This window comes from Pseudorasbora parva, chromosome 6, assembly GCF_024679245.1.
Source record: "Pseudorasbora parva isolate DD20220531a chromosome 6, ASM2467924v1, whole genome shotgun sequence".
Taxonomy (NCBI): Eukaryota; Metazoa; Chordata; class Actinopteri; order Cypriniformes; family Gobionidae; genus Pseudorasbora; species Pseudorasbora parva.
The window spans coordinates 47,127,707-47,152,893 of NC_090177.1; the positions used below are offsets into that span (position 1 = coordinate 47,127,707).

General features: G+C 46.2%; 6 protein-coding genes and 1 pseudogene across 6 annotated transcripts; all 7 read left to right on the forward strand.

Annotated features, from left to right (window-relative positions):
• The first annotated feature begins 123 nt into the window (after window positions 1-123).
• LOC137079541 (zona pellucida sperm-binding protein 4-like) lies at window positions 124-2,157 on the forward strand. Its single transcript, XM_067447493.1, has 8 exons — window positions 124-681; window positions 761-951; window positions 1,019-1,116; window positions 1,190-1,347; window positions 1,430-1,622; window positions 1,692-1,839; window positions 1,925-1,997; window positions 2,081-2,157. Exons 1-8 carry the CDS (start codon window positions 126-128, stop codon window positions 2,155-2,157), a joined length of 1,494 nt encoding a protein of 497 aa, XP_067303594.1. The 5' UTR covers window positions 124-125.
• A 1,618-nt stretch (window positions 2,158-3,775) lies between these two features.
• LOC137079460 (zona pellucida sperm-binding protein 4-like) lies at window positions 3,776-5,978 on the forward strand. Its single transcript, XM_067447415.1, has 8 exons — window positions 3,776-4,505; window positions 4,585-4,772; window positions 4,840-4,937; window positions 5,011-5,168; window positions 5,251-5,443; window positions 5,513-5,660; window positions 5,746-5,818; window positions 5,902-5,978. Exons 1-8 carry the CDS (start codon window positions 3,776-3,778, stop codon window positions 5,976-5,978), a joined length of 1,665 nt encoding a protein of 554 aa, XP_067303516.1.
• Window positions 5,979-7,282: 1,304 nt separating this feature from the next.
• Window positions 7,283-9,650, forward strand: LOC137079542 (zona pellucida sperm-binding protein 4-like). Its single transcript, XM_067447494.1, is given in 11 exon segments — window positions 7,283-7,324; window positions 7,675-7,812; window positions 7,969-8,179; window positions 8,259-8,446; window positions 8,514-8,611; window positions 8,685-8,842; window positions 8,925-8,973; window positions 8,975-9,115; window positions 9,185-9,332; window positions 9,418-9,490; window positions 9,574-9,650. Coding segments are annotated over 11 exon segments (1,323 nt in total).
• Window positions 9,651-11,269: 1,619 nt separating this feature from the next.
• On the forward strand, window positions 11,270-13,472 carry LOC137079461 (zona pellucida sperm-binding protein 4-like). The gene is made up of 8 exons (XM_067447416.1): window positions 11,270-11,999; window positions 12,079-12,266; window positions 12,334-12,431; window positions 12,505-12,662; window positions 12,745-12,937; window positions 13,007-13,154; window positions 13,240-13,312; window positions 13,396-13,472. Exons 1-8 carry the CDS (start codon window positions 11,270-11,272, stop codon window positions 13,470-13,472), a joined length of 1,665 nt encoding a protein of 554 aa, XP_067303517.1.
• Window positions 13,473-15,090: 1,618 nt separating this feature from the next.
• LOC137079462 (zona pellucida sperm-binding protein 4-like) lies at window positions 15,091-17,293 on the forward strand. The gene is made up of 8 exons (XM_067447417.1): window positions 15,091-15,820; window positions 15,900-16,087; window positions 16,155-16,252; window positions 16,326-16,483; window positions 16,566-16,758; window positions 16,828-16,975; window positions 17,061-17,133; window positions 17,217-17,293. The coding sequence occupies exons 1-8, from the start codon at window positions 15,091-15,093 to the stop codon at window positions 17,291-17,293; spliced, it is 1,665 nt and encodes a 554-aa protein (XP_067303518.1).
• A 1,618-nt stretch (window positions 17,294-18,911) lies between these two features.
• Window positions 18,912-20,976, forward strand: LOC137079463 (zona pellucida sperm-binding protein 4-like). Its single transcript, XM_067447418.1, has 8 exons — window positions 18,912-19,503; window positions 19,583-19,770; window positions 19,838-19,935; window positions 20,009-20,166; window positions 20,249-20,441; window positions 20,511-20,658; window positions 20,744-20,816; window positions 20,900-20,976. Exons 1-8 carry the CDS (start codon window positions 18,912-18,914, stop codon window positions 20,974-20,976), a joined length of 1,527 nt encoding a protein of 508 aa, XP_067303519.1.
• Window positions 20,977-22,594: 1,618 nt separating this feature from the next.
• Window positions 22,595-24,675, forward strand: LOC137079465 (zona pellucida sperm-binding protein 4-like; annotated as a pseudogene).
• The last annotated feature ends 512 nt before the right edge of the window (window positions 24,676-25,187 follow it).

Sequence of the window (25,187 nt, forward strand, 5' to 3'; positions counted from 1 at the left end):
TTGGGCATGTCTGGAGAATCATGACTGTTAATGAAGAGGGAGGGATTATCGTTAATTAGCCAAAATCTGTAGAATACAAAAAGACCAAAGGGCAGCATCTCAACAGTGTAACTATCTGTTGAACAATGACAGGAAGTTGGTGTGCAGTGCAGTCTCTGGCACTTTGTGTGTGGTTTTGTGCTTTCTGTCATGCTGTTCCACAGTGGAGTAATCTGCCCCAGAATCCCCAAGCTCTGATGTTACAGCAAACTGACCAGCGGCTTCAGAAGCAAGCTAGTCAGTCTCCTCAGTGGGTTCAACAGCAAGCTAGTCAGCAGGTTCAGAAGCCAGCTAGTCAGTCTCCTCAGTGGGTTCAACAGCGAGCTAGTCAGCAGGTTCAGAAGCCAGCTAGTCAGTCTCCTCAGTGGGTTCAACAGCAGGCTAGTCAGCAGGTTCAGAAGCCAGCTAGTCAGTCTCCTCAGTGGGTTCAACAGCAAGCTAGTCAGTCTCCTCAGTGGGTTCAACAGCAAGCTAGTCAACAGCAGGTTCAGCCTAAGCAGCCAGTGGTGCAGGCAGAGCCCCTTGACAAATGTGCTGTAGCTGATTATGAGCAGATCCAATGTGGCCCAGCTGGTACCAGTGGTGCTGAGTGTGACGCGCTCAACTGCTGCTTTAACGGACAGCAGTGCTACTATGGGAAGGCGGGTAAGAGTGTTGAGTCAATGTGAAGGGTTTCCTGTTAAACTTCTCTTCAGCAATAACCTGCTCTCTTACCCTGTTCCCGTGACTGTCCAGTGTATAAGAGATGGTCAGTTTGTGGTAGTGGTGGCTAGAGATGTTACTCTGCCTCGATTGAGCCTGGATTCAGTCCGTCTCCTGGGTGGAAATGACCCACCTTGCAGTCCTGTGGGATCCACACCTTCCTTTGCTATATACCAGTTCCCTGTCACTGCATGTGGCACGAGCATGATGGTGGGTAGCTGCTTGTGCTTCTGTTCTGCTTAGAAAAGGACTGGATGCCAACAGTTACTATTTGCAGGAGGATGGTGGCTATGTGGTGTATGAAAACAGGATGACCTCCTCGTATGAAGTGGGTGTCGGACCGCTTGGTTCCATCACAAGGGACAGCCATTTTGAGTAGGTGCTTTTTACACTTGTAGCACTTGTCAAGTATTAACATTTATGCTAAAGCTCCCTGTTTGTTGTACAGGCTTCTCTTCCAGTGTAGGTACTCTGGTACTTCTGTGGAAGCTCTGGTTGTGGAGGTCAACACTGTTCCTGCACCTCCACCAGTAGCTGCTTCTGGACCCCTCAGGGTGGAGCTTAGACTGGCAAATGGTCAATGTGTCACCAAAGGCTGTGCAGAAGGCAAGTGTCTGTCCAAGTATGGAGGATTTTCTACAACTCCAGGTTGCAGCAGTTTCTGTTTAAATGCTGCGTTCTTCCTCAGGGGACGAGGCGTACACCTCTTACTACAGTGATGCTGATTATCCGGTCACAAAAGTCCTGCGGGAGCCGGTGTTTGTTGAGGTGCGGGTTTTGGAGAGGACTGACCCCAACATTGTCCTGATGCTGGGACGTTGCTGGGCGACATCAACCCCCAGTCCACTCAGTCTACCCCAGTGGGACCTTCTGGTCGATGGGTGAGTAAGGCTGGTCTTCATCCAGCTAGTGTGCTGTAAGGCCTTTCTGACTGCCCCTTTGCCTTCCAGATGCCCTTACCGGGATGACCGTTACCTGACCACACTGGTTCCGGTGGCTGGATCTTCTGGTCTTCAGTTCCCAACCCACTACAAGCGCTTTGTTGTGAAGATGTTTACATTTGTGGATCCAGCATCACTGGCTCCTCTGCAGGAAACCGTATGCTCCACAGCCTTGCCTGAACCCTTAATATTAGTCTTTTTATAGTGGTTTCTGTGGCTTGACCCTTTTCCCCCTCTGTTAGATCTTCATCCACTGTAGTACAGCGGTGTGCCATCCCTCTTCTGGCTCCTGTGAGCAAAGCTGTGCTAGGAAAAGTGAGTGCTAGCTGTAAACTGACTTCAGGAACCATGAGAATTTGGTTTTTAAATGCCCCTCAATTCTACCATTTCTCTTCCAGGAAGAGATGCTGATGTCAAGACAATCTCTAGTGGACAAACTGTGGTGTCTAGTGGAGAAGTTACTCTGGTCATGTGACTTTAGTGGTCTTAATAAACTTCTTAACTCAACATCAGTGTCTCTTTGGTATTGCTCTTTCATGACTGTTCTCAGTTTGCATTATTGGCCCACTACTTGCCTAATCCACACTAAGAATATTTGCAATGGGTTGACTTGGAGTCCAATGTACATGTGTAGACTCATCCCCTCTGTCATAATCAAGGAGTCAAGGGTCTGTCCCTATAAACCTCCCCTGTCCACTTGTGACACACTCCAAACTGGTGACAGGGATTATCCTCCACCTTGGTATCAAATGCACTTCTGTCAAGACCACTATCCTCAGATGATACAATTAAAACATAATTTCGATTGGTGGTATGGTTCTGTTCTGGGCAAGCACTCCCTGTGCATCATGAATAAGAGCAGTGATAAACCCCCATAAAGCAATGCTGATATCCCCCAATCACTACTAATGAAAGCTCTGATGGGCATCGTATTCCTATAGGTGGATGTACTCGGCTGATGAGAGCTTGACTAACGTGACCTGGCAGAGCTAATGGGGACAGGAGTTTACATTGGCAAAGATTGGAGCTAAGACAGTGGACAAGGTCATCAGTGTTAGGAATGAGGAAGGCATTCCCTGTCCTTCATCTCGTTATTTCAAGACATGCAAATTAGTAGAGTTTCCACCTTTTAAACTGATTGGAGTTGATGTCTTCCGATCATGGGACATCCAAATTAGGAACATGGTTAAAAAAAGTACATCCTAGGATCTACTATCTTTGTGTTGCTAAAAAAAGCAGGATTCCCTTGTGATGTTTTAACATAAATATCTTTGACTTTTATGCGGCCAGTTCTGGAGGAACGCTAGCCCAGTATGGGGAGATTACCTAAAGGTCTCTCTGAGTTAGAGAGGGTTTAAAAACATTGCAGCCGGATAAAAGGTATTCTGACATCAACACTCCCATTGCAGAGTGAGAGATGAGGCAAAGCCACCTTGCATACTTTTACTTTATTAAGGACAATTCATCACCACTGCATTGCTTCCTGTCTGTGGCTCCAACACCTAGTTATCTACTACAGCAGCGCAGGACATTTGCCTTGCCCAGGAGTAAAACAAAAAGACATTAACTTTCTTTCATCCCACATGCTCTCAAATTGCTTTACAAATAACGTTTAGGTGTCTGGTTGTATGAAGTCTATTTCTGCGATATTTTTTTGTGTATTTGGGCTATATTACCTCACAGAATTTAATTATAATATTATATCAGAATTATTTGATTTTACTTGCTTTTTAGATTGTTTAAAAACCAGGTGTATATAATGCTAGTTAATACTTCAGCATGTCTACAAGCAAAGCGGAATGCACCAAACATCTACCCAAAGTACTTTGGGCATGCTCCAGTAGCAAACCTGAACATGAACCTTTTTACTTGTCTTCAATATGACGAATCTGACCAACTGGGATCAAAAAATATCACGTGCATAATTTTGAGAACCAATGAGAATCTTCTGGTAGCATAAGCTCCCATTTGGGCATGTCTGGAGAATCATGACTGTTAATGAAGAGGGAGGGATTATCGTTAATTAGCCAAAATCTGTAGAATACAAAAAGACCAAAGGGCAGCATCTCAACAGTGTAACTATCTGTTGAACAATGACAGGAAGTTGGTGTGCAGTGCAGTCTCTGGCACTTTGTGTGTGGTTTTGTGCTTTCTGTCATGCTGTTCCACAGTGGAGTAATCTGCCCCAGAATCCCCAAGCTCTGATGTTACAGCAAACTGACCAGCGGCTTCAGAAGCAAGCTAGTCAGTCTCCTCAGTGGGTTCAACAGCAAGCTAGTCAGCAGGTTCAGAAGCCAGCTAGTCAGTCTCCTCAGTGGGTTCAACAGCAAGCTAGTCAGCAGGTTCAGAAGCCAGCTAGTCAGTCTCCTCAGTGGGTTCAACAGCAAGCTAGTCAGCAGGTTCAGAAGCCAGCTAGTCAGTCTCCTCAGTGGGTTCAACAGCAGGCTAGTCAGCAGGTTCAGAAGCCAGCTAGTCAGTCTCCTCAGTGGGTTCAACAGCAGGCTAGTCAGCAGGTTCAGAAGCCAGCTAGTCAGTCTCCTCAGTGGGTTCAACAGCAGGCTAGTCAGCAGGTTCAGAAGCCAGCTAGTCAGTCTCCTCAGTGGGTTCAACAGCAAGCTAGTCAGTCTCCTCAGTGGGTTCAACAGCAAGCTAGTCAACAGCAGGTTCAGCCTAAGCAGCCAGTGGTGCAGGCAGAGCCCCTTGACAAATGTGCTGTAGCTGATTATGAGCAGATCCAATGTGGCCCAGCTGGTACCAGTGGTGCTGAGTGTGAAGCGCTCAACTGCTGCTTTAACGGACAGCAGTGCTACTATGGGAAGGCGGGTAAGAGTGTTGAGTCAATGTGAAGGGTTTCCTGTTAAACTTCTCTTCAGCAATAACCTGCTCTCTTACCCTGTTCCAGTGACTGTCCAGTGTATAAGAGATGGTCAGTTTGTGGTAGTGGTGGCTAGAGATGTTACTCTGCCTCGATTGAGCCTGGATTCAGTCCGTCTCCTGGGTGGAAATGACCCACCTTGCAGTCCTGTGGGATCCACACCTTCCTTTGCTATATACCAGTTCCCTGTCACTGCATGTGGCACGAGCATGATGGTGCGTAGCTGCTTGTGCTTCTGTTCTGCTTAGAAAAGGACTGGATGCCAACAGTTACTATTTGCAGGAGGATGGTGGCTATGTGGTGTATGGAAACAGGATGACCTCCTCGTATGAAGTGGGTGTCGGACCGCTTGGTTCCATCACAAGGGACAGCCATTTTGAGTAGGTGCTTTTTACACTTGTAGCACTTGTCAAGTATTAACATTTATGCTAAAGCTCCCTGTTTGTTGTACAGGCTTCTCTTCCAGTGTAGGTACTCTGGTACTTCTGTGGAAGCTCTGGTTGTGGAGGTCAACACTGTTCCTGCACCTCCACCAGTAGCTGCTTCTGGACCCCTCAGGGTGGAGCTTAGACTGGCAAATGGTCAATGTGTCACCAAAGGCTGTGCAGAAGGCAAGTGTCTGTCCAAGTATGGAGGATTTTCTACAACTCCAGGTTGCAGCAGTTTCTGTTTAAATGCTGCGTTCTTCCTCAGGGGACGAGGCGTACACCTCTTACTACAGTGATGCTGATTATCCGGTCACAAAAGTCCTGCGGGAGCCGGTGTTTGTTGAGGTGCGGGTTTTGGAGAGGACTGACCCCAACATTGTCCTGATGCTGGGACGTTGCTGGGCGACATCAACCCCCAGTCCACTCAGTCTACCCCAGTGGGACCTTCTGGTCGATGGGTGAGTAAGGCTGGTCTTCATCCAGCTAGTGTGCTGTAAGGCCTTTCTGACTGCCCCTTTGCCTTCCAGATGCCCTTACCGGGATGACCGTTACCTGACCACACTGGTTCCGGTGGCTGGATCTTCTGGTCTTCAGTTCCCAACCCACTACAAGCGCTTTGTTGTGAAGATGTTTACATTTGTGGATCCAGCATCACTGGCTCCTCTGCAGGAAACCGTATGCTCCACAGCCTTGCCTGAACCCTTAATATTAGTCTTTTTATAGTGGTTTCTGTGGCTTGACCCTTTTCCCCCTCTGTTAGATCTTCATCCACTGTAGTACAGCGGTGTGCCATCCCTCTTCTGGCTCCTGTGAGCAAAGCTGTGCTAGGAAAAGTGAGTGCTAGCTGTAAACTGACTTCAGGAACCATGAGAATTTGGTTTTTAAATGCCCCTCAATTCTACCATTTCTCTTCCAGGAAGAGATGCTGATGTCAAGACAATCTCTAGTGGACAAACTGTGGTGTCTAGTGGAGAAGTTACTCTGGTCATGTGACTTTAGTGGTCTTAATAAACTTCTTAACTCAACATCAGTGTCTCTTTGGTATTGCTCTTTCATGACTGTTCTCAGTTTGCATTATTGGCCCACTACTTGCCTAATCCACACTAAGAATATTTGCAATGGGTTGACTTGGAGTCCAATGTACATGTGTAGACTCATCCCCTCTGTCATAATCAAGGAGTCAAGGGTCTGTCCCTATAAACCTCCCCTGTCCACTTGTGACACACTCCAAACTGGTGACAGGGATTATCCTCCACCTTGGTATCAAATGCACTTCTGTCAAGACCACTATCCTCAGATGATACACTTAAAACATAATTTCGATTGGTGGTATGGTTCTGTTCTGGGCAAGCACTCCCTGTGCATCATGAATAAGAGCAGTGATAAACCCCCATAAAGCAATGCTGATATCCCCCAATCACTACTAATGAAAGCTCTGACGGGCATCGTATTCCTATAGGTGGATGTACTCGGCTGATGAGAGCTTGACTAACGTGACCTGGCAGAGCTAATGGGGACAGGAGTTTACATTGGCAAAGATTGGAGCTAAGACAGTGGACAAGGTCATCAGTGTTAGGAATGAGGAAGGCATTCCCTGTCCTTCATCTCATTATTTCAAGACATGCAAATTAGTAGAGTTTCCACCTTTTAAACTGATTGGAGTTGATGTCTTCCGATCATGGGACATCCAAATTAGGAACATGGTTAAAAAAAGTACATCCTAGGATCTACTATCTTTGTGTTGCTAAAAAAAGCAGGATTCCCTTGTGATGTTTTAACATAAATATCTTTGACTTTTATGCGGCCAGTTCTGGAGGAACGCTAGCCCAGTATGGGGAGATTACCTAAAGGTCTCTCTGAGTTAGAGAGGGTTTAAAAACATTGCAGCCGGATAAAAGGTATTCTGACATCAACACTCCCATTGCAGAGTGAGAGATGAGGCAAAGCCACCTTGCATACTTTTACTTTATTAAGGACAATTCATCACCACTGCATTGCTTCCTGTCTGTGGCTCCAACACCTAGTTATCTACTACAGCAGCGCAGGACATTTGCCTTGCCCAGGAGTAAAACAAAAAGACATTAACTTTCTTTCATCCCACATGCTCTCAAATTGCTTTACAAATAACGTTTAGGTGTCTGGTTGTATGAAGTCTATTTCTGCTATATTTTTTTGTGTATTTGGGCTATATTACCTCACAGAATTTAATTATAATATTATATCAGAATTATTTGATTTTACTTGCTTTTTAGATTGTTTAAAAACCAGGTGTATATAATGCTAGTTAATACTTCAGCATGTCTACAAGCAAAGCGGAATGCACCAAACATCTACCCAAAGTACTTTGGGCATGCTCCAGTAGCAAACCTGAACATGAACCTTTTTACTTGTCTTCAATATGACGAATCTGACCAACTGGGATCAAAAAATATCACGTGCATAATTTTGAGAACCAATGAGAATCTTCTGGTAGCATAAGCTCCCATTTGGGCATGTCTGGAGAATCATGACTGTTAATGAAGAGGGAGGGATTATCGTTAATTAGCCAAAATCTGTAGAATACAAAAAGACCAAAGGGCAGCATCTCAACAGTGTAACTATCTGTTGAACAATGACAGGAAGTTGGTGTGCAGTGCAGTCTCTGGCACTTTGTGTGTGGTTTTGTGTTTTCTGTCATGCTGTTCCACAGTGGAGTAATCTGCCCCAGAATCCCCAAGCTCTGATGTTACAGCAAACGGACCAGCGGCTTCAGAAGCAAGCTAGTCAGCAGGTTCAGAAGCCAGCTAGTCAGTCTCCTCAGTGGGTTCAACAGCAAGCTAGTCAGCAGGTTCAGAAGCCAGCTAGTCAGTCTCCTCAGTGGGTTCAACAGCAGGCTAGTCAGCAGGTTCAGAAGCCAGCTAGTCAGTCTCCTCAGTGGGTTCAACAGCAGGCTAGTCAGCAGGTTCAGAAGCCAGCTAGTCAGTCTCCTCAGTGGGTTCAACAGCAAGCTAGTCAGTCTCCTCAGTGGGTTCAACAGCAAGCTAGTCAACAGCAGGTTCAGCCTAAGCAGCCAGTGGTGCAGGCAGAGCCCCTTGACAAATGTGCTGTAGCTGATTATGAGCAGATCCAATGTGGCCCAGCTGGTACCAGTGGTGCTGAGTGTTAAGCGCTCAACTGCTGCTTTAACGGACAGCAGTGCTACTATGGGAAGGCGGGTAAGAGTGTTGAGTCAATGTGAAGGGTTTCCTGTTAAACTTCTCTTCAGCAATAACCTGCTCTCTTACCCTGTTCCAGTGACTGTCCAGTGTATAAGAGATGGTCAGTTTGTGGTAGTGGTGGCTAGAGATGTTACTCTGCCTCGATTGAGCCTGGATTCAGTCCGTCTCCTGGGTGGAAATGACCCACCTTGCAGTCCTGTGGGATCCACACCTTCCTTTGCTATATACCAGTTCCCTGTCACTGCATGTGGCACGAGCATGATGGTGGGTAGCTGCTTGTGCTTCTGTTCTGCTTAGAAAAGGACTGGATGCCAACAGTTACTATTTGCAGGAGGATGGTGGCTATGTGGTGTATGAAAACAGGATGACCTCCTCGTATGAAGTGGGTGTCGGACCGCTTGGTTCCATCACAAGGGACAGCCATTTTGAGTAGGTGCTTTTTACACTTGTAGCACTTGTCAAGTATTAACATTTATGCTAAAGCTCCCTGTTTGTTGTACAGGCTTCTCTTCCAGTGTAGGTACTCTGGTACTTCTGTGGAAGCTCTGGTTGTGGAGGTCAACACTGTTCCTGCACCTCCACCAGTAGCTGCTTCTGGACCCCTCAGGGTGGAGCTTAGACTGGCAAATGGTCAATGTGTCACCAAAGGCTGTGCAGAAAGCAAGTGTCTGTCCAAGTATGGAGGATTTTCTACAACTCCAGGTTGCAGCAGTTTCTGTTTAAATGCTGCGTTCTTCCTCAGGGGACGAGGCGTACACCTCTTACTACAGTGATGCTGATTATCCGGTCACAAGTCCTGCGGGAGCCGGTGTTTGTTGAGGTGCGGGTTTTGGAGAGGACTGACCCCAACATTGTCCTGATGCTGGGACGTTGCTGGGCGACATCAACCCCCAGTCCACTCAGTCTACCCCAGTGGGACCTTCTGGTCGATGGGTGAGTAAGGCTGGTCTTCATCCAGCTAGTGTGCTGTAAGGCCTTTCTGACTGCCCCTTTGCCTTCCAGATGCCCTTACCGGGATGACCGTTACCTGACCACACTGGTTCCGGTGGCTGGATCTTCTGGTCTTCAGTTCCCAACCCACTACAAGCGCTTTGTTGTGAAGATGTTTACATTTGTGGATCCAGCATCACTGGCTCCTCTGCAGGAAACCGTATGCTCCACAGCCTTGCCTGAACCCTTAATATTAGTCTTTTTATAGTGGTTTCTGTGGCTTGACCCTTTTCCCCCTCTGTTAGATCTTCATCCACTGTAGTACAGCGGTGTGCCATCCCTCTTCTGGCTCCTGTGAGCAAAGCTGTGCTAGGAAAAGTGAGTGCTAGCTGTAAACTGACTTCAGGAACCATGAGAATTTGGTTTTTAAATGCCCCTCAATTCTACCATTTCTCTTCCAGGAAGAGATGCTGATGTCAAGACAATCTCTAGTGGACAAACTGTGGTGTCTAGTGGAGAAGTTACTCTGGTCATGTGACTTTAGTGGTCTTAATAAACTTCTTAACTCAACATCAGTGTCTCTTTGGTATTGCTCTTTCATGACTGTTCTCAGTTTGCATTATTGGCCCACTACTTGCCTAATCCACACTAAGAATATTTGCAATGGGTTGACTTGGAGTCCAATGTACATGTGTAGACTCATCCCCTCTGTCATAATCAAGGAGTCAAGGGTCTGTCCCTATAAACCTCCCCTGTCCACTTGTGACACACTCCAAACTGGTGACAGGGATTATCCTCCACCTTGGTATCAAATGCACTTCTGTCAAGACCACTATCCTCAGATGATACAATTAAAACATAATTTCGATTGGTGGTATGGTTCTGTTCTGGGCAAGCACTCCCTGTGCATCATGAATAAGAGCAGTGATAAACCCCCATAAAGCAATGCTGATATCCCCCAATCACTACTAATGAAAGCTCTGACGGGCATCGTATTCCTATAGGTGGATGTACTCGGCTGATGAGAGCTTGACTAACGTGACCTGGCAGAGCTAATGGGGACAGGAGCTTACATTGGCAAAGATTGGAGCTAAGACAGTGGACAAGGTCATCAGTGTTAGGAATGAGGAAGGCATTCCCTGTCCTTCATCTCGTTATTTCAAGACATGCAAATTAGTAGAGTTTCCACCTTTTTTAACTGATTGGAGTTGATGTCTTCCGATCACGGGACATCCAAATTAGGAACATGGTTAAAAAAAGTACATCCTAGGATCTACTATCTTTGTGTTGCTAAAAAAAGCAGGATTCCCTTGTGATGTTTTAACATAAATATCTTTGACTTTTATGCGGCCAGTTCTGGAGGAACGCTAGCCCAGTATGGGGAGATTACCTAAAGGTCTCTCTGAGTTAGAGAGGGTTTAAAAACATTGCAGCCGGATAAAAGGTATTCTGACATCAACACTCCCATTGCAGAGTGAGAGATGAGGCAAAGCCACCTTGCATACTTTTACTTTATTAAGGACAATTCATCACCACTGCATTGCTTCCTGTCTGTGGCTCCAACACCTAGTTATCTACTACAGCAGCGCAGGACATTTGCCTTGCCCAGGAGTAAAACAAAAAGACATTAACTTTCTTTCATCCCACATGCTCTCAAATTGCTTTACAAATAACGTTTAGGTGTCTGGTTGTATGAAGTCTATTTCTGCTATATTTTTTTGTGTATTTGGGCTATATTACCTCACAGAATTTAATTATAATATTATATCAGAATTATTTGATTTTACTTGCTTTTTAGATTGTTTAAAAACCAGGTGTATATAATGCTAGTTAATACTTCAGCATGTCTACAAGCAAAGCGGAATGCACCAAACATCTACCCAAAGTACTTTGGGCATGCTCCAGTAGCAAACCTGAACATGAACCTTTTTACTTGTCTTCAATATGACGAATCTGACCAACTGTGATCAAAAAATATCACGTGCATAATTTTGAGAACCAATGAGAATCTTCTGGTAGCATAAGCTCCCATTTGGGCATGTCTGGAGAATCATGACTGTTAATGAAGAGGGAGGGATTATCGTTAATTAGCCAAAATCTGTAGAATACAAAAAGACCAAAGGGCAGCATCTCAACAGTGTAACTATCTGTTGAACAATGACAGGAAGTTGGTGTGCAGTGCAGTCTCTGGCACTTTGTGTGTGGTTTTGTGCTTTCTGTCATGCTGTTCCACAGTGGAGTAATCTGCCCCAGAATCCCCAAGCTCTGATGTTACAGCAAACTGACCAGCGGCTTCAGAAGCAAGCTAGTCAGTCTCCTCAGTGGGTTCAACAGCAAGCTAGTCAGCAGGTTCAGAAGCCAGCTAGTCAGTCTCCTCAGTGGGTTCAACAGCAAGCTAGTCAGCAGGTTCAGAAGCCAGCTAGTCAGTCTCCTCAGTGGGTTCAACAGCAAGCTAGTCAGCAGGTTCAGAAGCCAGCTAGTCAGTCTCCTCAGTGGGTTCAACAGCAGGCTAGTCAGCAGGTTCAGAAGCCAGCTAGTCAGTCTCCTCAGTGGGTTCAACAGCAGGCTAGTCAGCAGGTTCAGAAGCCAGCTAGTCAGTCTCCTCAGTGGGTTCAACAGCAGGCTAGTCAGCAGGTTCAGAAGCCAGCTAGTCAGTCTCCTCAGTGGGTTCAACAGCAAGCTAGTCAGTCTCCTCAGTGGGTTCAACAGCAAGCTAGTCAACAGCAGGTTCAGCCTAAGCAGCCAGTGGTGCAGGCAGAGCCCCTTGACAAATGTGCTGTAGCTGATTATGAGCAGATCCAATGTGGCCCAGCTGGTACCAGTGGTGCTGAGTGTGAAGCGCTCAACTGCTGCTTTAACGGACAGCAGTGCTACTATGGGAAGGCGGGTAAGAGTGTTGAGTCAATGTGAAGGGTTTCCTGTTAAACTTCTCTTCAGCAATAACCTGCTCTCTTACCCTGTTCCAGTGACTGTCCAGTGTATAAGAGATGGTCAGTTTGTGGTAGTGGTGGCTAGAGATGTTACTCTGCCTCGATTGAGCCTGGATTCAGTCCGTCTCCTGGGTGGAAATGACCCACCTTGCAGTCCTGTGGGATCCACACCTTCCTTTGCTATATACCAGTTCCCTGTCACTGCATGTGGCACGAGCATGATGGTGCGTAGCTGCTTGTGCTTCTGTTCTGCTTAGAAAAGGACTGGATGCCAACAGTTACTATTTGCAGGAGGATGGTGGCTATGTGGTGTATGAAAACAGGATGACCTCCTCGTATGAAGTGGGTGTCGGACCGCTTGGTTCCATCACAAGGGACAGCCATTTTGAGTAGGTGCTTTTTACACTTGTAGCACTTGTCAAGTATTAACATTTATGCTAAAGCTCCCTGTTTGTTGTACAGGCTTCTCTTCCAGTGTAGGTACTCTGGTACTTCTGTGGAAGCTCTGGTTGTGGAGGTCAACACTGTTCCTGCACCTCCACCAGTAGCTGCTTCTGGACCCCTCAGGGTGGAGCTTAGACTGGCAAATGGTCAATGTGTCACCAAAGGCTGTGCAGAAGGCAAGTGTCTGTCCAAGTATGGAGGATTTTCTACAACTCCAGGTTGCAGCAGTTTCTGTTTAAATGCTGCGTTCTTCCTCAGGGGACGAGGCGTACACCTCTTACTACAGTGATGCTGATTATCCGGTCACAAAAGTCCTGCGGGAGCCGGTGTTTGTTGAGGTGCGGGTTTTGGAGAGGACTGACCCCAACATTGTCCTGATGCTGGGACGTTGCTGGGCGACATCAACCCCCAGTCCACTCAGTCTACCCCAGTGGGACCTTCTGGTCGATGGGTGAGTAAGGCTGGTCTTCATCCAGCTAGTGTGCTGTAAGGCCTTTCTGACTGCCCCTTTGCCTTCCAGATGCCCTTACCGGGATGACCGTTACCTGACCACACTGGTTCCGGTGGCTGGATCTTCTGGTCTTCAGTTCCCAACCCACTACAAGCGCTTTGTTGTGAAGATGTTTACATTTGTGGATCCAGCATCACTGGCTCCTCTGCAGGAAACTGTATGCTCCACAGCCTTGCCTGAACCCTTAATATTAGTCTTTTTATAGTGGTTTCTGTGGCTTGACCCTTTTCCCCCTCTGTTAGATCTTCATCCACTGTAGTACAGCGGTGTGCCATCCCTCTTCTGGCTCCTGTGAGCAAAGCTGTGCTAGGAAAAGTGAGTGCTAGCTGTAAACTGACTTCAGGAACCATGAGAATTTGGTTTTTAAATGCCCCTCAATTCTACCATTTCTCTTCCAGGAAGAGATGCTGATGTCAAGACAATCTCTAGTGGACAAACTGTGGTGTCTAGTGGAGAAGTTACTCTGGTCATGTGACTTTAGTGGTCTTAATAAACTTCTTAACTCAACATCAGTGTCTCTTTGGTATTGCTCTTTCATGACTGTTCTCAGTTTGCATTATTGGCCCACTACTTGCCTAATCCACACTAAGAATATTTGCAATGGGTTGACTTGGAGTCCAATGTACATGTGTAGACTCATCCCCTCTGTCATAATCAAGGAGTCAAGGGTCTGTCCCTATAAACCTCCCCTGTCCACTTGTGACACACTCCAAACTGGTGACAGGGATTATCCTCCACCTTGGTATCAAATGCACTTCTGTCAAGACCACTATCCTCAGATGATACAATTAAAACATAATTTCGATTGGTGGTATGGTTCTGTTCTGGGCAAGCACTCCCTGTGCATCATGAATAAGAGCAGTGATAAACCCCCATAAAGCAATGCTGATATCCCCCAATCACTACTAATGAAAGCTCTGACGGGCATCGTATTCCTATAGGTGGATGTACTCGGCTGATGAGAGCTTGACTAACGTGACCTGGCAGAGCTAATGGGGACAGGAGCTTACATTGGCAAAGATTGGAGCTAAGACAGTGGACAAGGTCATCAGTGTTAGGAATGAGGAAGGCATTCCCTGTCCTTCATCTCGTTATTTCAAGACATGCAAATTAGTAGAGTTTCCACCTTTTAAACTGATTGGAGTTGATGTCTTCCGATCATGGGACATCCAAATTAGGAACATGGTTAAAAAAAGTACATCCTAGGATCTACTATCTTTGTGTTGCTAAAAAAAGCAGGATTCCCTTGTGATGTTTTAACATAAATATCTTTGACTTTTATGCGGCCAGTTCTGGAGGAACGCTAGCCCAGTATGGGGAGATTACCTAAAGGTCTCTCTGAGTTAGAGAGGGTTTAAAAACATTGCAGCCGGATAAAAGGTATTCTGACATCAACACTCCCATTGCAGAGTGAGAGATGAGGCAAAGCCACCTTGCATACTTTTACTTTATTAAGGACAATTCATCACCACTGCATTGCTTCCTGTCTGTGGCTCCAACACCTAGTTATCTACTACAGCAGCGCAGGACATTTGCCTTGCCCAGGAGTAAAACAAAAAGACATTAACTTTCTTTCATCCCACATGCTCTCAAATTGCTTTACAAATAACGTTTAGGTGTCTGGTTGTATGAAGTCTATTTCTGCTATATTTTTTTGTGTATTTGGGCTATATTACCTCACAGAATTTAATTATAATATTATATTAGAATTATTTGATTTTACTTGCTTTTTAGATTGTTTAAAAACCAGGTGTATATAATGCTAGTTAATACTTCAGCATGTCTACAAGCAAAGCGGAATGCACCAAACATCTACCCAAAGTACTTTGGGCATGCTCCAGTAGCAAACCTGAACATGAACCTTTTTACTTGTCTTCAATATGACGAATCTGACCAACTGGGATCAAAAAATATCACGTGCATAATTTTGAGAACCAATGAGAATCTTCTGGTAGCATAAGCTCCCATTTGGGCATGTCTGGAGAATCATGACTGTTAATGAAGAGGGAGGGATTATCGTTAATTAGCCAAAATCTGTAGAATACAAAAAGACCAAAGGGCAGCATCTCAACAGTGTAACTATCTGTTGAACAATGACAGGAAGTTGGTGTGCAGTGCAGTCTCTGGCACTTTGTGTGTGGTTTTGTGCTTTCTGTCATGCTGTTCCACAGTGGAGTAATCTGCCCCAGAATCCCCAAGCTCTGATGTTACAGCAAACTGACCAGCGGCTTCAGAAGCAAGCTAGTCAGTCTCCTCAGTGGGTTCAACAGCAAGCTAGTCAGCAGGTTCAGAAGCCAGCTAGTCAGTCTCCTCAGTGGGTTCAACAGCAAGCTAGTCAGCAGGTTCAGAAGCCAGCTAGTCAGTCTCCTCAGTGGGTTCAACAGCAAGCTAGTCAGCAGGTTCAGAAGCCAGCTAGTCAGTCTCCTCAGTGGGTTCAACAGCAGGCTAGTCAGCAGGTTCAGAAGCCAGCTAGTCAGTCTCCTCAGTGGGTTCAACAGCAGGCTAGTCAGCAGGTTCAGAAGCCAGCTAGTCAGTCTCCTCAGTGGGTTCAACAGCAGGCTAGTCAGCAGGTTCAGAAGCCAGCTAGTCAGTCTCCTCAGTGGGTTCAACAGCAAGCTAGTCAGTCTCCTCAGTGGGTTCAACAGCAAGCTAGTCAACAGCAGGTTCAGCCTAAGCAGCCAGTGGTGCAGGCAGAGCCCCTTGACAAATGTGCTGTAGCTGATTATGAGCAGATCCAATGTGGCCCAGCTGGTACCAGTGGTGCTGAGTGTGAAGCGCTCAACTGCTGCTTTAACGGACAGCAGTGCTACTATGGGAAGGCGGGTAAGAGTGTTGAGTCAATGTGAAGGGTTTCCTGTTAAACTTCTCTTCAGCAATAACCTGCTCTCTTACCCTGTTCCAGTGACTGTCCAGTGTATAAGAGATGGTCAGTTTGTGGTAGTGGTGGCTAGAGATGTTACTCTGCCTCGATTGAGCCTGGATTCAGTCCGTCTCCTGGGTGGAAATGACCCACCTTGCAGTCCTGTGGGATCCACACCTTCCTTTGCTATATACCAGTTCCCTGTCACTGCATGTGGCACGAGCATGATGGTGGGTAGCTGCTTGTGCTTCTGTTCTGCTTAGAAAAGGACTGGATGCCAACAGTTACTATTTGCAGGAGGATGGTGGCTATGTGGTGTATGAAAACAGGATGACCTCCTCGTATGAAGTGGGTGTCGGACCGCTTGGTTCCATCACAAGGGACAGCCATTTTGAGTAGGTGCTTTTTACACTTGTAGCACTTGTCAAGTATTAACATTTATGCTAAAGCTCCCTGTTTGTTGTACAGGCTTCTCTTCCAGTGTAGGTACTCTGGTACTTCTGTGGAAGCTCTGGTTGTGGAGGTCAACACTGTTCCTGCACCTCCACCAGTAGCTGCTTCTGGACCCCTCAGGGTGGAGCTTAGACTGGCAAATGGTCAATGTGTCACCAAAGGCTGTGCAGAAGGCAAGTGTCTGTCCAAGTATGGAGGATTTTCTACAACTCCAGGTTGCAGCAGTTTCTGTTTAAATGCTGCGTTCTTCCTCAGGGGACGAGGCGTACACCTCTTACTACAGTGATGCTGATTATCCGGTCACAAAAGTCCTGCGGGAGCCGGTGTTTGTTGAGGTGCGGGTTTTGGAGAGGACTGACCCCAACATTGTCCTGATGCTGGGACGTTGCTGGGCGACATCAACCCCCAGTCCACTCAGTCTACCCCAGTGGGACCTTCTGGTCGATGGGTGAGTAAGGCTGGTCTTCATCCAGCTAGTGTGCTGTAAGGCCTTTCTGACTGCCCCTTTGCCTTCCAGATGCCCTTACCGGGATGACCGTTACCTGACCACACTGGTTCCGGTGGCTGGATCTTCTGGTCTTCAGTTCCCAACCCACTACAAGCGCTTTGTTGTGAAGATGTTTACATTTGTGGATCCAGCATCACTGGCTCCTCTGCAGGAAACCGTATGCTCCACAGCCTTGCCTGAACCCTTAATATTAGTCTTTTTATAGTGGTTTCTGTGGCTTGACCCTTTTCCCCCTCTGTTAGATCTTCATCCACTGTAGTACAGCGGTGTGCCATCCCTCTTCTGGCTCCTGTGAGCAAAGCTGTGCTAGGAAAAGTGAGTGCTAGCTGTAAACTGACTTCAGGAACCATGAGAATTTGGTTTTTAAATGCCCCTCAATTCTACCATTTCTCTTCCAGGAAGAGATGCTGATGTCAAGACAATCTCTAGTGGACAAACTGTGGTGTCTAGTGGAGAAGTTACTCTGGTCATGTGACTTTAGTGGTCTTAATAAACTTCTTAACTCAACATCAGTGTCTCTTTGGTATTGCTCTTTCATGACTGTTCTCAGTTTGCATTATTGGCCCACTACTTGCCTAATCCACACTAAGAATATTTGCAATGGGTTGACTTGGAGTCCAATGTACATGTGTAGACTCATCCCCTCTGTCATAATCAAGGAGTCAAGGGTCTGTCCCTATAAACCTCCCCTGTCCACTTGTGACACACTCCAAACTGGTGACAGGGATTATCCTCCACCTTGGTATCAAATGCACTTCTGTCAAGACCACTATCCTCAGATGATACAATTAAAACATAATTTCGATTGGTGGTATGGTTCTGTTCTGGGCAAGCACTCCCTGTGCATCATGAATAAGAGCAGTGATAAACCCCCATAAAGCAATGCTGATATCCCCCAATCACTACTAATGAAAGCTCTGATGGGCATCGTATTCCTATAGGTGGATGTACTCGGCTGATGAGAGCTTGACTAACGTGACCTGGCAGAGCTAATGGGGACAGGAGCTTACATTGGCAAAGATTGGAGCTAAGACAGTGGACAAGGTCATCAGTGTTAGGAATGAGGAAGGCATTCCCTGTCCTTCATCTCGTTATTTCAAGACATGCAAATTAGTAGAGTTTCCACCTTTTAAACTGATTGGAGTTGATGTCTTCCGATCATGGGACATCCAAATTAGGAACATGGTTAAAAAAAGTACATCCTAGGATCTACTATCTTTGTGTTGTTAAAAAAAGCAGGATTCCCTTGTGATGTTTTAACATAAATATCTTTGACTTTTATGCGGCCAGTTCTGGAGGAACGCTAGCCCAGTATGGGGAGATTACCTAAAGGTCTCTCTGAGTTAGAGAGGGTTTAAAAACATTGCAGCCGGATAAAAGGTATTCTGACATCAACACTCCCATTGCAGAGTGAGAGATGAGGCAAAGCCACCTTGCATACTTTTACTTTATTAAGGACAATTCATCACCACTGCATTGCTTCCTGTCTGTGGCTCCAACACCTAGTTATCTACTACAGCAGCGCAGGACATTTGCCTTGCCCAGGAGTAAAACAAAAAGACATTAACTTTCTTTCATCCCACATGCTCTCAAATTGCTTTACAAATAACGTTTAGGTGTCTGGTTGTATGAAGTCTATTTCTGCTATATTTTTTTGTGTATTTGGGCTATATTACCTCACAGAATTTAATTATAATATTATATCAGAATTATTTGATTTTACTTGCTTTTTAGATTGTTTAAAAACCAGGTGTATATAATGCTAGTTAATACTTCAGCATGTCTACAAGCAAAGCGGAATGCACCAAACATCTACCCAAAGTACTTTGGGCATGCTCCAGTAGCAAACCTGAACATGAACCTTTTTACTTGTCTTCAATATGACGAATCTGACCAACTGGGATCAAAAAATATCACGTGCATAATTTTGAGAACCAATGAGAATCTTCTGGTAGCATAAGCTCCCACTTGGGCATGTCTGGAGAATCATGACTGTTAATGAAGAGGGAGGGATTATCGTTAATTAGCCAAAATCTGTAGAATACAAAAAGACCAAAGGGCAGCATCTCAACAGTGTAACTATCTGTTGAACAATGACAGGAAGTTGGTGTGCAGTGCAGTCTCTGGCACTTTGTGTGTGGTTTTGTGCTTTCTGTCATGCTGTTCCACAGTGGAGTAATCTGCCCCAGAATCCCCAAGCTCTGATGTTACAGCAAACGGACCAGCGGCTTCAGAAGCAAGCTAGTCAGTCTCCTCAGTGGGTTCAACAGCAAGCTAGTCAGTCTCCTCAGTGGGTTCAACAGCAAGCTAGTCAGCAGGTTCAGAAGCCAGCTAGTCAGTCTCCTCAGTGGGTTCAACAGCAGGCTAGTCAGCAGGTTCAGAAGCCAGCTAGTCAGTCTCCTCAGTGGGTTCAACAGCAGGCTAGTCAGCAGGTTCAGAAGCCAGCTAGTCAGTCTCCTCAGTGGGTTCAACAGCAAGCTAGTCAGTCTCCTCAGTGGGTTCAACAGCAAGCTAGTCAACAGCAGGTTCAGCCTAAGCAGCCAGTGGTGCAGGCAGAGCCCCTTGACAAATGTGCTGTAGCTGATTATGAGCAGATCCAATGTGGCCCAGCTGGTACCAGTGGTGCTGAGTGTGAAGCGCTCAACTGCTGCTTTAACGGACAGCAGTGCTACTATGGGAAGGCGGGTAAGAGTGTTGAGTCAATGTGAAGGGTTTCCTGTTAAACTTCTCTTCAGCAATAACCTGCTCTCTTACCCTGTTCCAGTGACTGTCCAGTGTATAAGAGATGGTCAGTTTGTGGTAGTGGTGGCTAGAGATGTTACTCTGCCTCGATTGAGCCTGGATTCAGTCCGTCTCCTGGGTGGAAATGACCCACCTTGCAGTCCTGTGGGATCCACACCTTCCTTTGCTATATACCAGTTCCCTGTCACTGCATGTGGCACGAGCATGATGGTGGGTAGCTGCTTGTGCTTCTGTTCTGCTTAGAAAAGGACTGGATGCCAACAGTTACTATTTGCAGGAGGATGGTGGCTATGTGGTGTATGAAAACAGGATGACCTCCTCGTATGAAGTGGGTGTCGGACCGCTTGGTTCCATCACAAGGGACAGCCATTTTGAGTAGGTGCTTTTTACACTTGTAGCACTTGTCAAGTATTAACATTTATGCTAAAGCTCCCTGTTTGTTGTACAGGCTTCTCTTCCAGTGTAGGTACTCTGGTACTTCTGTGGAAGCTCTGGTTGTGGAGGTCAACACTGTTCCTGCACCTCCACCAGTAGCTGCTTCTGGACCCCTCAGGGTGGAGCTTAGACTGGCAAATGGTCAATGTGTCACCAAAGGCTGTGCAGAAGGCAAGTGTCTGTCCAAGTATGGAGGATTTTCTACAACTCCAGGTTGCAGCAGTTTCTGTTTAAATGCTGCGTTCTTCCTCAGGGGACGAGGCGTACACCTCTTACTACAGTGATGCTGATTATCCGGTCACAAAAGTCCTGCGGGAGCCGGTGTTTGTTGAGGTGCGGGTTTTGGAGAGGACTGACCCCAACATTGTCCTGATGCTGGGACGTTGCTGGGCGACATCAACCCCCAGTCCACTCAGTCTACCCCAGTGGGACCTTCTGGTCGATGGGTGAGTAAGGCTGGTCTTCATCCAGCTAGTGTGCTGTAAGGCCTTTCTGACTGCCCCTTTGCCTTCCAGATGCCCTTACCGGGATGACCGTTACCTGACCACACTGGTTCCGGTGGCTGGATCTTCTGGTCTTCAGTTCCCAACCCACTACAAGCGCTTTGTTGTGAAGATGTTTACATTTGTGGATCCAGCATCACTGGCTCCTCTGCAGGAAACCGTATGCTCCACAGCCTTGCCTGAACCCTTAATATTAGTCTTTTTATAGTGGTTTCTGTGGCTTGACCCTTTTCCCCCTCTGTTAGATCTTCATCCACTGTAGTACAGCGGTGTGCCATCCCTCTTCTGGCTCCTGTGAGCAAAGCTGTGCTAGGAAAAGTGAGTGCTAGCTGTAAACTGACTTCAGGAACCATGAGAATTTGGTTTTTAAATGCCCCTCAATTCTACCATTTCTCTTCCAGGAAGAGATGCTGATGTCAAGACAATCTCTAGTGGACAAACTGTGGTGTCTAGTGGAGAAGTTACTCTGGTCATGTGACTTTAGTGGTCTTAATAAACTTCTTAACTCAACATCAGTGTCTCTTTGGTATTGCTCTTTCATGACTGTTCTCAGTTTGCATTATTGGCCCACTACTTGCCTAATCCACACTAAGAATATTTGCAATGGGTTGACTTGGAGTCCAATGTACATGTGTAGACTCATCCCCTCTGTCATAATCAAGGAGTCAAGGGTCTGTCCCTATAAACCTCCCCTGTCCACTTGTGACACACTCCAAACTGGTGACAGGGATTATCCTCCACCTTGGTATCAAATGCACTTCTGTCAAGACCACTATCCTCAGATGATACAATTAAAACATAATTTCGATTGGTGGTATGGTTCTGTTCTGGGCAAGCACTCCCTGTGCATCATGAATAAGAGCAGTGATAAACCCCCATAAAGCAATGCTGATATCCCCCAATCACTACTAATGAAAGCTCTGACGGGCATCGTATTCCTATAGGTGGATGTACTCGGCTGATGAGAGCTTGACTAACGTGACCTGGCAGAGCTAATGGGGACAGGAGTTTACATTGGCAAAGATTGGAGCTAAGACAGTGGACAAGGTCATCAGTGTTAGGAATGAGGAAGGCATTCCCTGTCCTTCATCTCGTTATTTCAAGACATGCAAATTAGTAGAGTTTCCACCTTTTAAACTGATTGGAGTTGATGTCTTCCGATCATGGGACATCCAAATTAGGAACATGGTTAAAAAAAGTACATCCTAGGATCTACTATCTTTGTGTTGCTAAAAAAAGCAGGATTCCCTTGTGATGTTTTAACATAAATATCTTTGACTTTTATGCGGCCAGTTCTGGAGGAACGCTAGCCCAGTATGGGGAGATTACCTAAAGGTCTCTCTGAGTTAGAGAGGGTTTAAAAACATTGCAGCCGGATAAAAGGTATTCTGACATCAACACTCCCATTGCAGAGTGAGAGATGAGGCAAAGCCACCTTGCATACTTTTACTTTATTAAGGACAATTCATCACCACTGCATTGCTTCCTGTCTGTGGCTCCAACACCTAGTTATCTACTACAGCAGCGCAGGACATTTGCCTTGCCCAGGAGTAAAACAAAAAGACATTAACTTTCTTTCATCCCACATGCTCTCAAATTGCTTTACAAATAACGTTTAGGTGTCTGGTTGTATGAAGTCTATTTCTGCTATATTTTTTTGTGTATTTGGGCTATATTACCTCACAGAATTTAATTATAATATTATATCAGAATTATTTGATTTTACTTGCTTTTTAGATTGTTTAAAAACCAGGTGTATAAAATGCTAGTTAATACTTCAGCATGTCTACAAGCAAAGCGGAATGCACCAAACATCTACCCAAAGTACTTTGGGCATGCTCCAGTAGCAAACCTGAACATGAACCTTTTTACTTGTCTTCAATATGACGAATCTGACCAACTGGGATCAAAAAATATCACGTGCATAATTTTGAGAACCAATGAGAATCTTCTGGTAGCATAAGCTCCCATTTGGGCATGTCTGGAGAATCATGACTGTTAATGAAGAGGGAGGGATTATCGTTAATTAGCCAAAATCTGTAGAATACAAAAAGACCAAAGGGCAGCATCTCAACAGTGTAACTATCTGTTGAACAATGACAGGAAGTTGGTGTGCAGTGCAGTCTCTGGCACTTTGTGTGTGGTTTTGTGCTTTCTGTCATGCTGTTCCACAGTGGAGTAATCTGCCCCAGAATCCCCAAGCTCTGATGTTACAGCAAACTGACCAGCGGCTTCAGAAGCAAGCTAGTCAGTCTCCTCAGTGGGTTCAACAGCAAGCTAGTCAGCAGGTTCAGAAGCCAGCTAGTCAGTCTCCTCAGTGGGTTCAACAGCAAGCTAGTCAGCAGGTTCAGAAGCCAGCTAGTCAGTCTCCTCAGTGGGTTCAACAGCAGGCTAGTCAGCAGGTTCAGAAGCCAGCTAGTCAGTCTCCTCAGTGGGTTCAACAGCAGGCTAGTCAGCAGGTTCAGAAGCCAGCTAGTCAGTCTCCTCAGTGGGTTCAACAGCAAGCTAGTCAGTCTCCTCAGTGGGTTCAACAGCAAGCTAGTCAACAGCAGGTTCAGCCTAAGCAGCCAGTGGTGCACCCTTGACAAATGTGCTGTAGCTGATTATGAGCAGATCCAATGTGGCCCAGCTGGTACCAGTGGTGCTGAGTGTGAAGCGCTCAACTGCTGCTTTAACGGACAGCAGTGCTACTATGGGAAGGCGGGTAAGAGTGTTGAGTCAATGTGAAGGGTTTCCTGTTAAACTTCTCTTCAGCAATAACCTGCTCTCTTACCCTGTTCCAGTGACTGTCCAGTGTATAAGAGATGGTCAGTTTGTGGTAGTGGTGGCTAGAGATGTTACTCTGCCTCGATTGAGCCTGGATTCAGTCCGTCTCCTGGGTGGAAATGACCCACCTTGCAGTCCTGTGGGATCCACACCTTCCTTTGCTATATACCAGTTCCCTGTCACTGCATGTGGCACGAGCATGATGGTGGGTAGCTGCTTGTGCTTCTGTTCTGCTTAGAAAAGGACTGGATGCCAACAGTTACTATTTGCAGGAGGATGGTGGCTATGTGGTGTATGAAAACAGGATGACCTCCTCGTATGAAGTGGGTGTCGGACCGCTTGGTTCCATCACAAGGGACAGCCATTTTGAGTAGGTGCTTTTTACACTTGTAGCACTTGTCAAGTATTAACATTTATGCTAAAGCTCCCTGTTTGTTGTACAGGCTTCTCTTCCAGTGTAGGTACTCTGGTACTTCTGTGGAAGCTCTGGTTGTGGAGGTCAACACTGTTCCTGCACCTCCACCAGTAGCTGCTTCTGGACCCCTCAGGGTGGAGCTTAGACTGGCAAATGGTCAATGTGTCACCAAAGGCTGTGCAGAAGGCAAGTGTCTGTCCAAGTATGGAGGATTTTCTACAACTCCAGGTTGCAGCAGTTTCTGTTTAAATGCTGCGTTCTTCCTCAGGGGACGAGGCGTACACCTCTTACTACAGTGATGCTGATTATCCGGTCACAAAAGTCCTGCGGGAGCCGGTGTTTGTTGAGGTGCGGGTTTTGGAGAGGACTGACCCCAACATTGTCCTGATGCTGGGACGTTGCTGGGCGACATCAACCCCCAGTCCACTCAGTCTACCCCAGTGGGACCTTCTGGTCGATGGGTGAGTAAGGCTGGTCTTCATCCAGCTAGTGTGCTGTAAGGCCTTTCTGACTGCCCCTTTGCCTTCCAGATGCCCTTACCGGGATGACCGTTACCTGACCACACTGGTTCCGGTGGCTGGATCTTCTGGTCTTCAGTTCCCAACCCACTACAAGCGCTTTGTTGTGAAGATGTTTACATTTGTGGATCCAGCATCACTGGCTCCTCTGCAGGAAACCGTATGCTCCACAGCCTTGCCTGAACCCTTAATATTAGTCTTTTTATAGTGGTTTCTGTGGCTTGACCCTTTTCCCCCTCTGTTAGATCTTCATCCACTGTAGTACAGCGGTGTGCCATCCCTCTTCTGGCTCCTGTGAGCAAAGCTGTGCTAGGAAAAGTGAGTGCTAGCTGTAAACTGACTTCAGGAACCATGAGAATTTGGTTTTTAAATGCCCCTCAATTCTACCATTTCTCTTCCAGGAAGAGATGCTGATGTCAAGACAATCTCTAGTGGACAAACTGTGGTGTCTAGTGGAGAAGTTACTCTGGTCATGTGACTTTAGTGGTCTTAATAAACTTCTTAACTCAACATCAGTGTCTCTTTGGTATTGCTCTTTCATGACTGTTCTCAGTTTGCATTATTGGCCCACTACTTGCCTAATCCACACTAAGAATATTTGCAATGGGTTGACTTGGAGTCCAATGTACATGTGTAGACTCATCCCCTCTGTCATAATCAAGGAGTCAAGGGTCTGTCCCTATAAACCTCCCCTGTCCACTTGTGACACACTCCAAACTGGTGACAGGGATTATCCTCCACCTTGGTATCAAATGCACTTCTGTCAAGACCACTATCCTCAGATGATACAATTAAAACATAATTTCGATTGGTGGTATGGTTCTGTTCTGGGCAAGCACTCCCTGTGCATCATGAATAAGAGCAGTGATAAACCCCCATAAAGCAATGCTGATATCCCCCAATCACTACTAATGAAAGCTCTGACGGGCATCGTATTCCTATAGGTGGATGTACTCGGCTGATGAGAGCTTGACTAACGTGACCTGGCAG

Excerpts from the sequence above, each read along its gene's own strand:
- LOC137079541 (XM_067447493.1), top strand. The coding sequence starts at position 126 with ATGACAGGAAGTTGGTGTGCAGTGCAGTCTCTGGCACTTTGTGTGTGG. Across the intron at positions 682-760 it reads GCAGTGCTACTATGGGAAGG|CCGTGACTGTCCAGTGTATA; the intron begins CGGGTAAGAGTG and ends CTTACCCTGTTC. Across the intron at positions 1,348-1,429 it reads CACCAAAGGCTGTGCAGAAG|GGGACGAGGCGTACACCTCT; the intron begins GCAAGTGTCTGT and ends GTTCTTCCTCAG.
- LOC137079460 (XM_067447415.1), top strand. The coding sequence starts at position 3,776 with ATGACAGGAAGTTGGTGTGCAGTGCAGTCTCTGGCACTTTGTGTGTGG. Across the intron at positions 4,506-4,584 it reads GTGCTACTATGGGAAGGCGG|TGACTGTCCAGTGTATAAGA; the intron begins GTAAGAGTGTTG and ends ACCCTGTTCCAG. Across the intron at positions 4,938-5,010 it reads ACAAGGGACAGCCATTTTGA|GCTTCTCTTCCAGTGTAGGT; the intron begins GTAGGTGCTTTT and ends TTTGTTGTACAG.
- LOC137079461 (XM_067447416.1), top strand. The coding sequence starts at position 11,270 with ATGACAGGAAGTTGGTGTGCAGTGCAGTCTCTGGCACTTTGTGTGTGG. Across the intron at positions 12,432-12,504 it reads ACAAGGGACAGCCATTTTGA|GCTTCTCTTCCAGTGTAGGT; the intron begins GTAGGTGCTTTT and ends TTTGTTGTACAG. Across the intron at positions 13,313-13,395 it reads GCAAAGCTGTGCTAGGAAAA|GAAGAGATGCTGATGTCAAG; the intron begins GTGAGTGCTAGC and ends TTTCTCTTCCAG.
- LOC137079462 (XM_067447417.1), top strand. The coding sequence starts at position 15,091 with ATGACAGGAAGTTGGTGTGCAGTGCAGTCTCTGGCACTTTGTGTGTGG. Across the intron at positions 16,253-16,325 it reads ACAAGGGACAGCCATTTTGA|GCTTCTCTTCCAGTGTAGGT; the intron begins GTAGGTGCTTTT and ends TTTGTTGTACAG. Across the intron at positions 16,484-16,565 it reads CACCAAAGGCTGTGCAGAAG|GGGACGAGGCGTACACCTCT; the intron begins GCAAGTGTCTGT and ends GTTCTTCCTCAG.
- LOC137079463 (XM_067447418.1), top strand. The coding sequence starts at position 18,912 with ATGACAGGAAGTTGGTGTGCAGTGCAGTCTCTGGCACTTTGTGTGTGG. Across the intron at positions 19,936-20,008 it reads ACAAGGGACAGCCATTTTGA|GCTTCTCTTCCAGTGTAGGT; the intron begins GTAGGTGCTTTT and ends TTTGTTGTACAG. Across the intron at positions 20,167-20,248 it reads CACCAAAGGCTGTGCAGAAG|GGGACGAGGCGTACACCTCT; the intron begins GCAAGTGTCTGT and ends GTTCTTCCTCAG.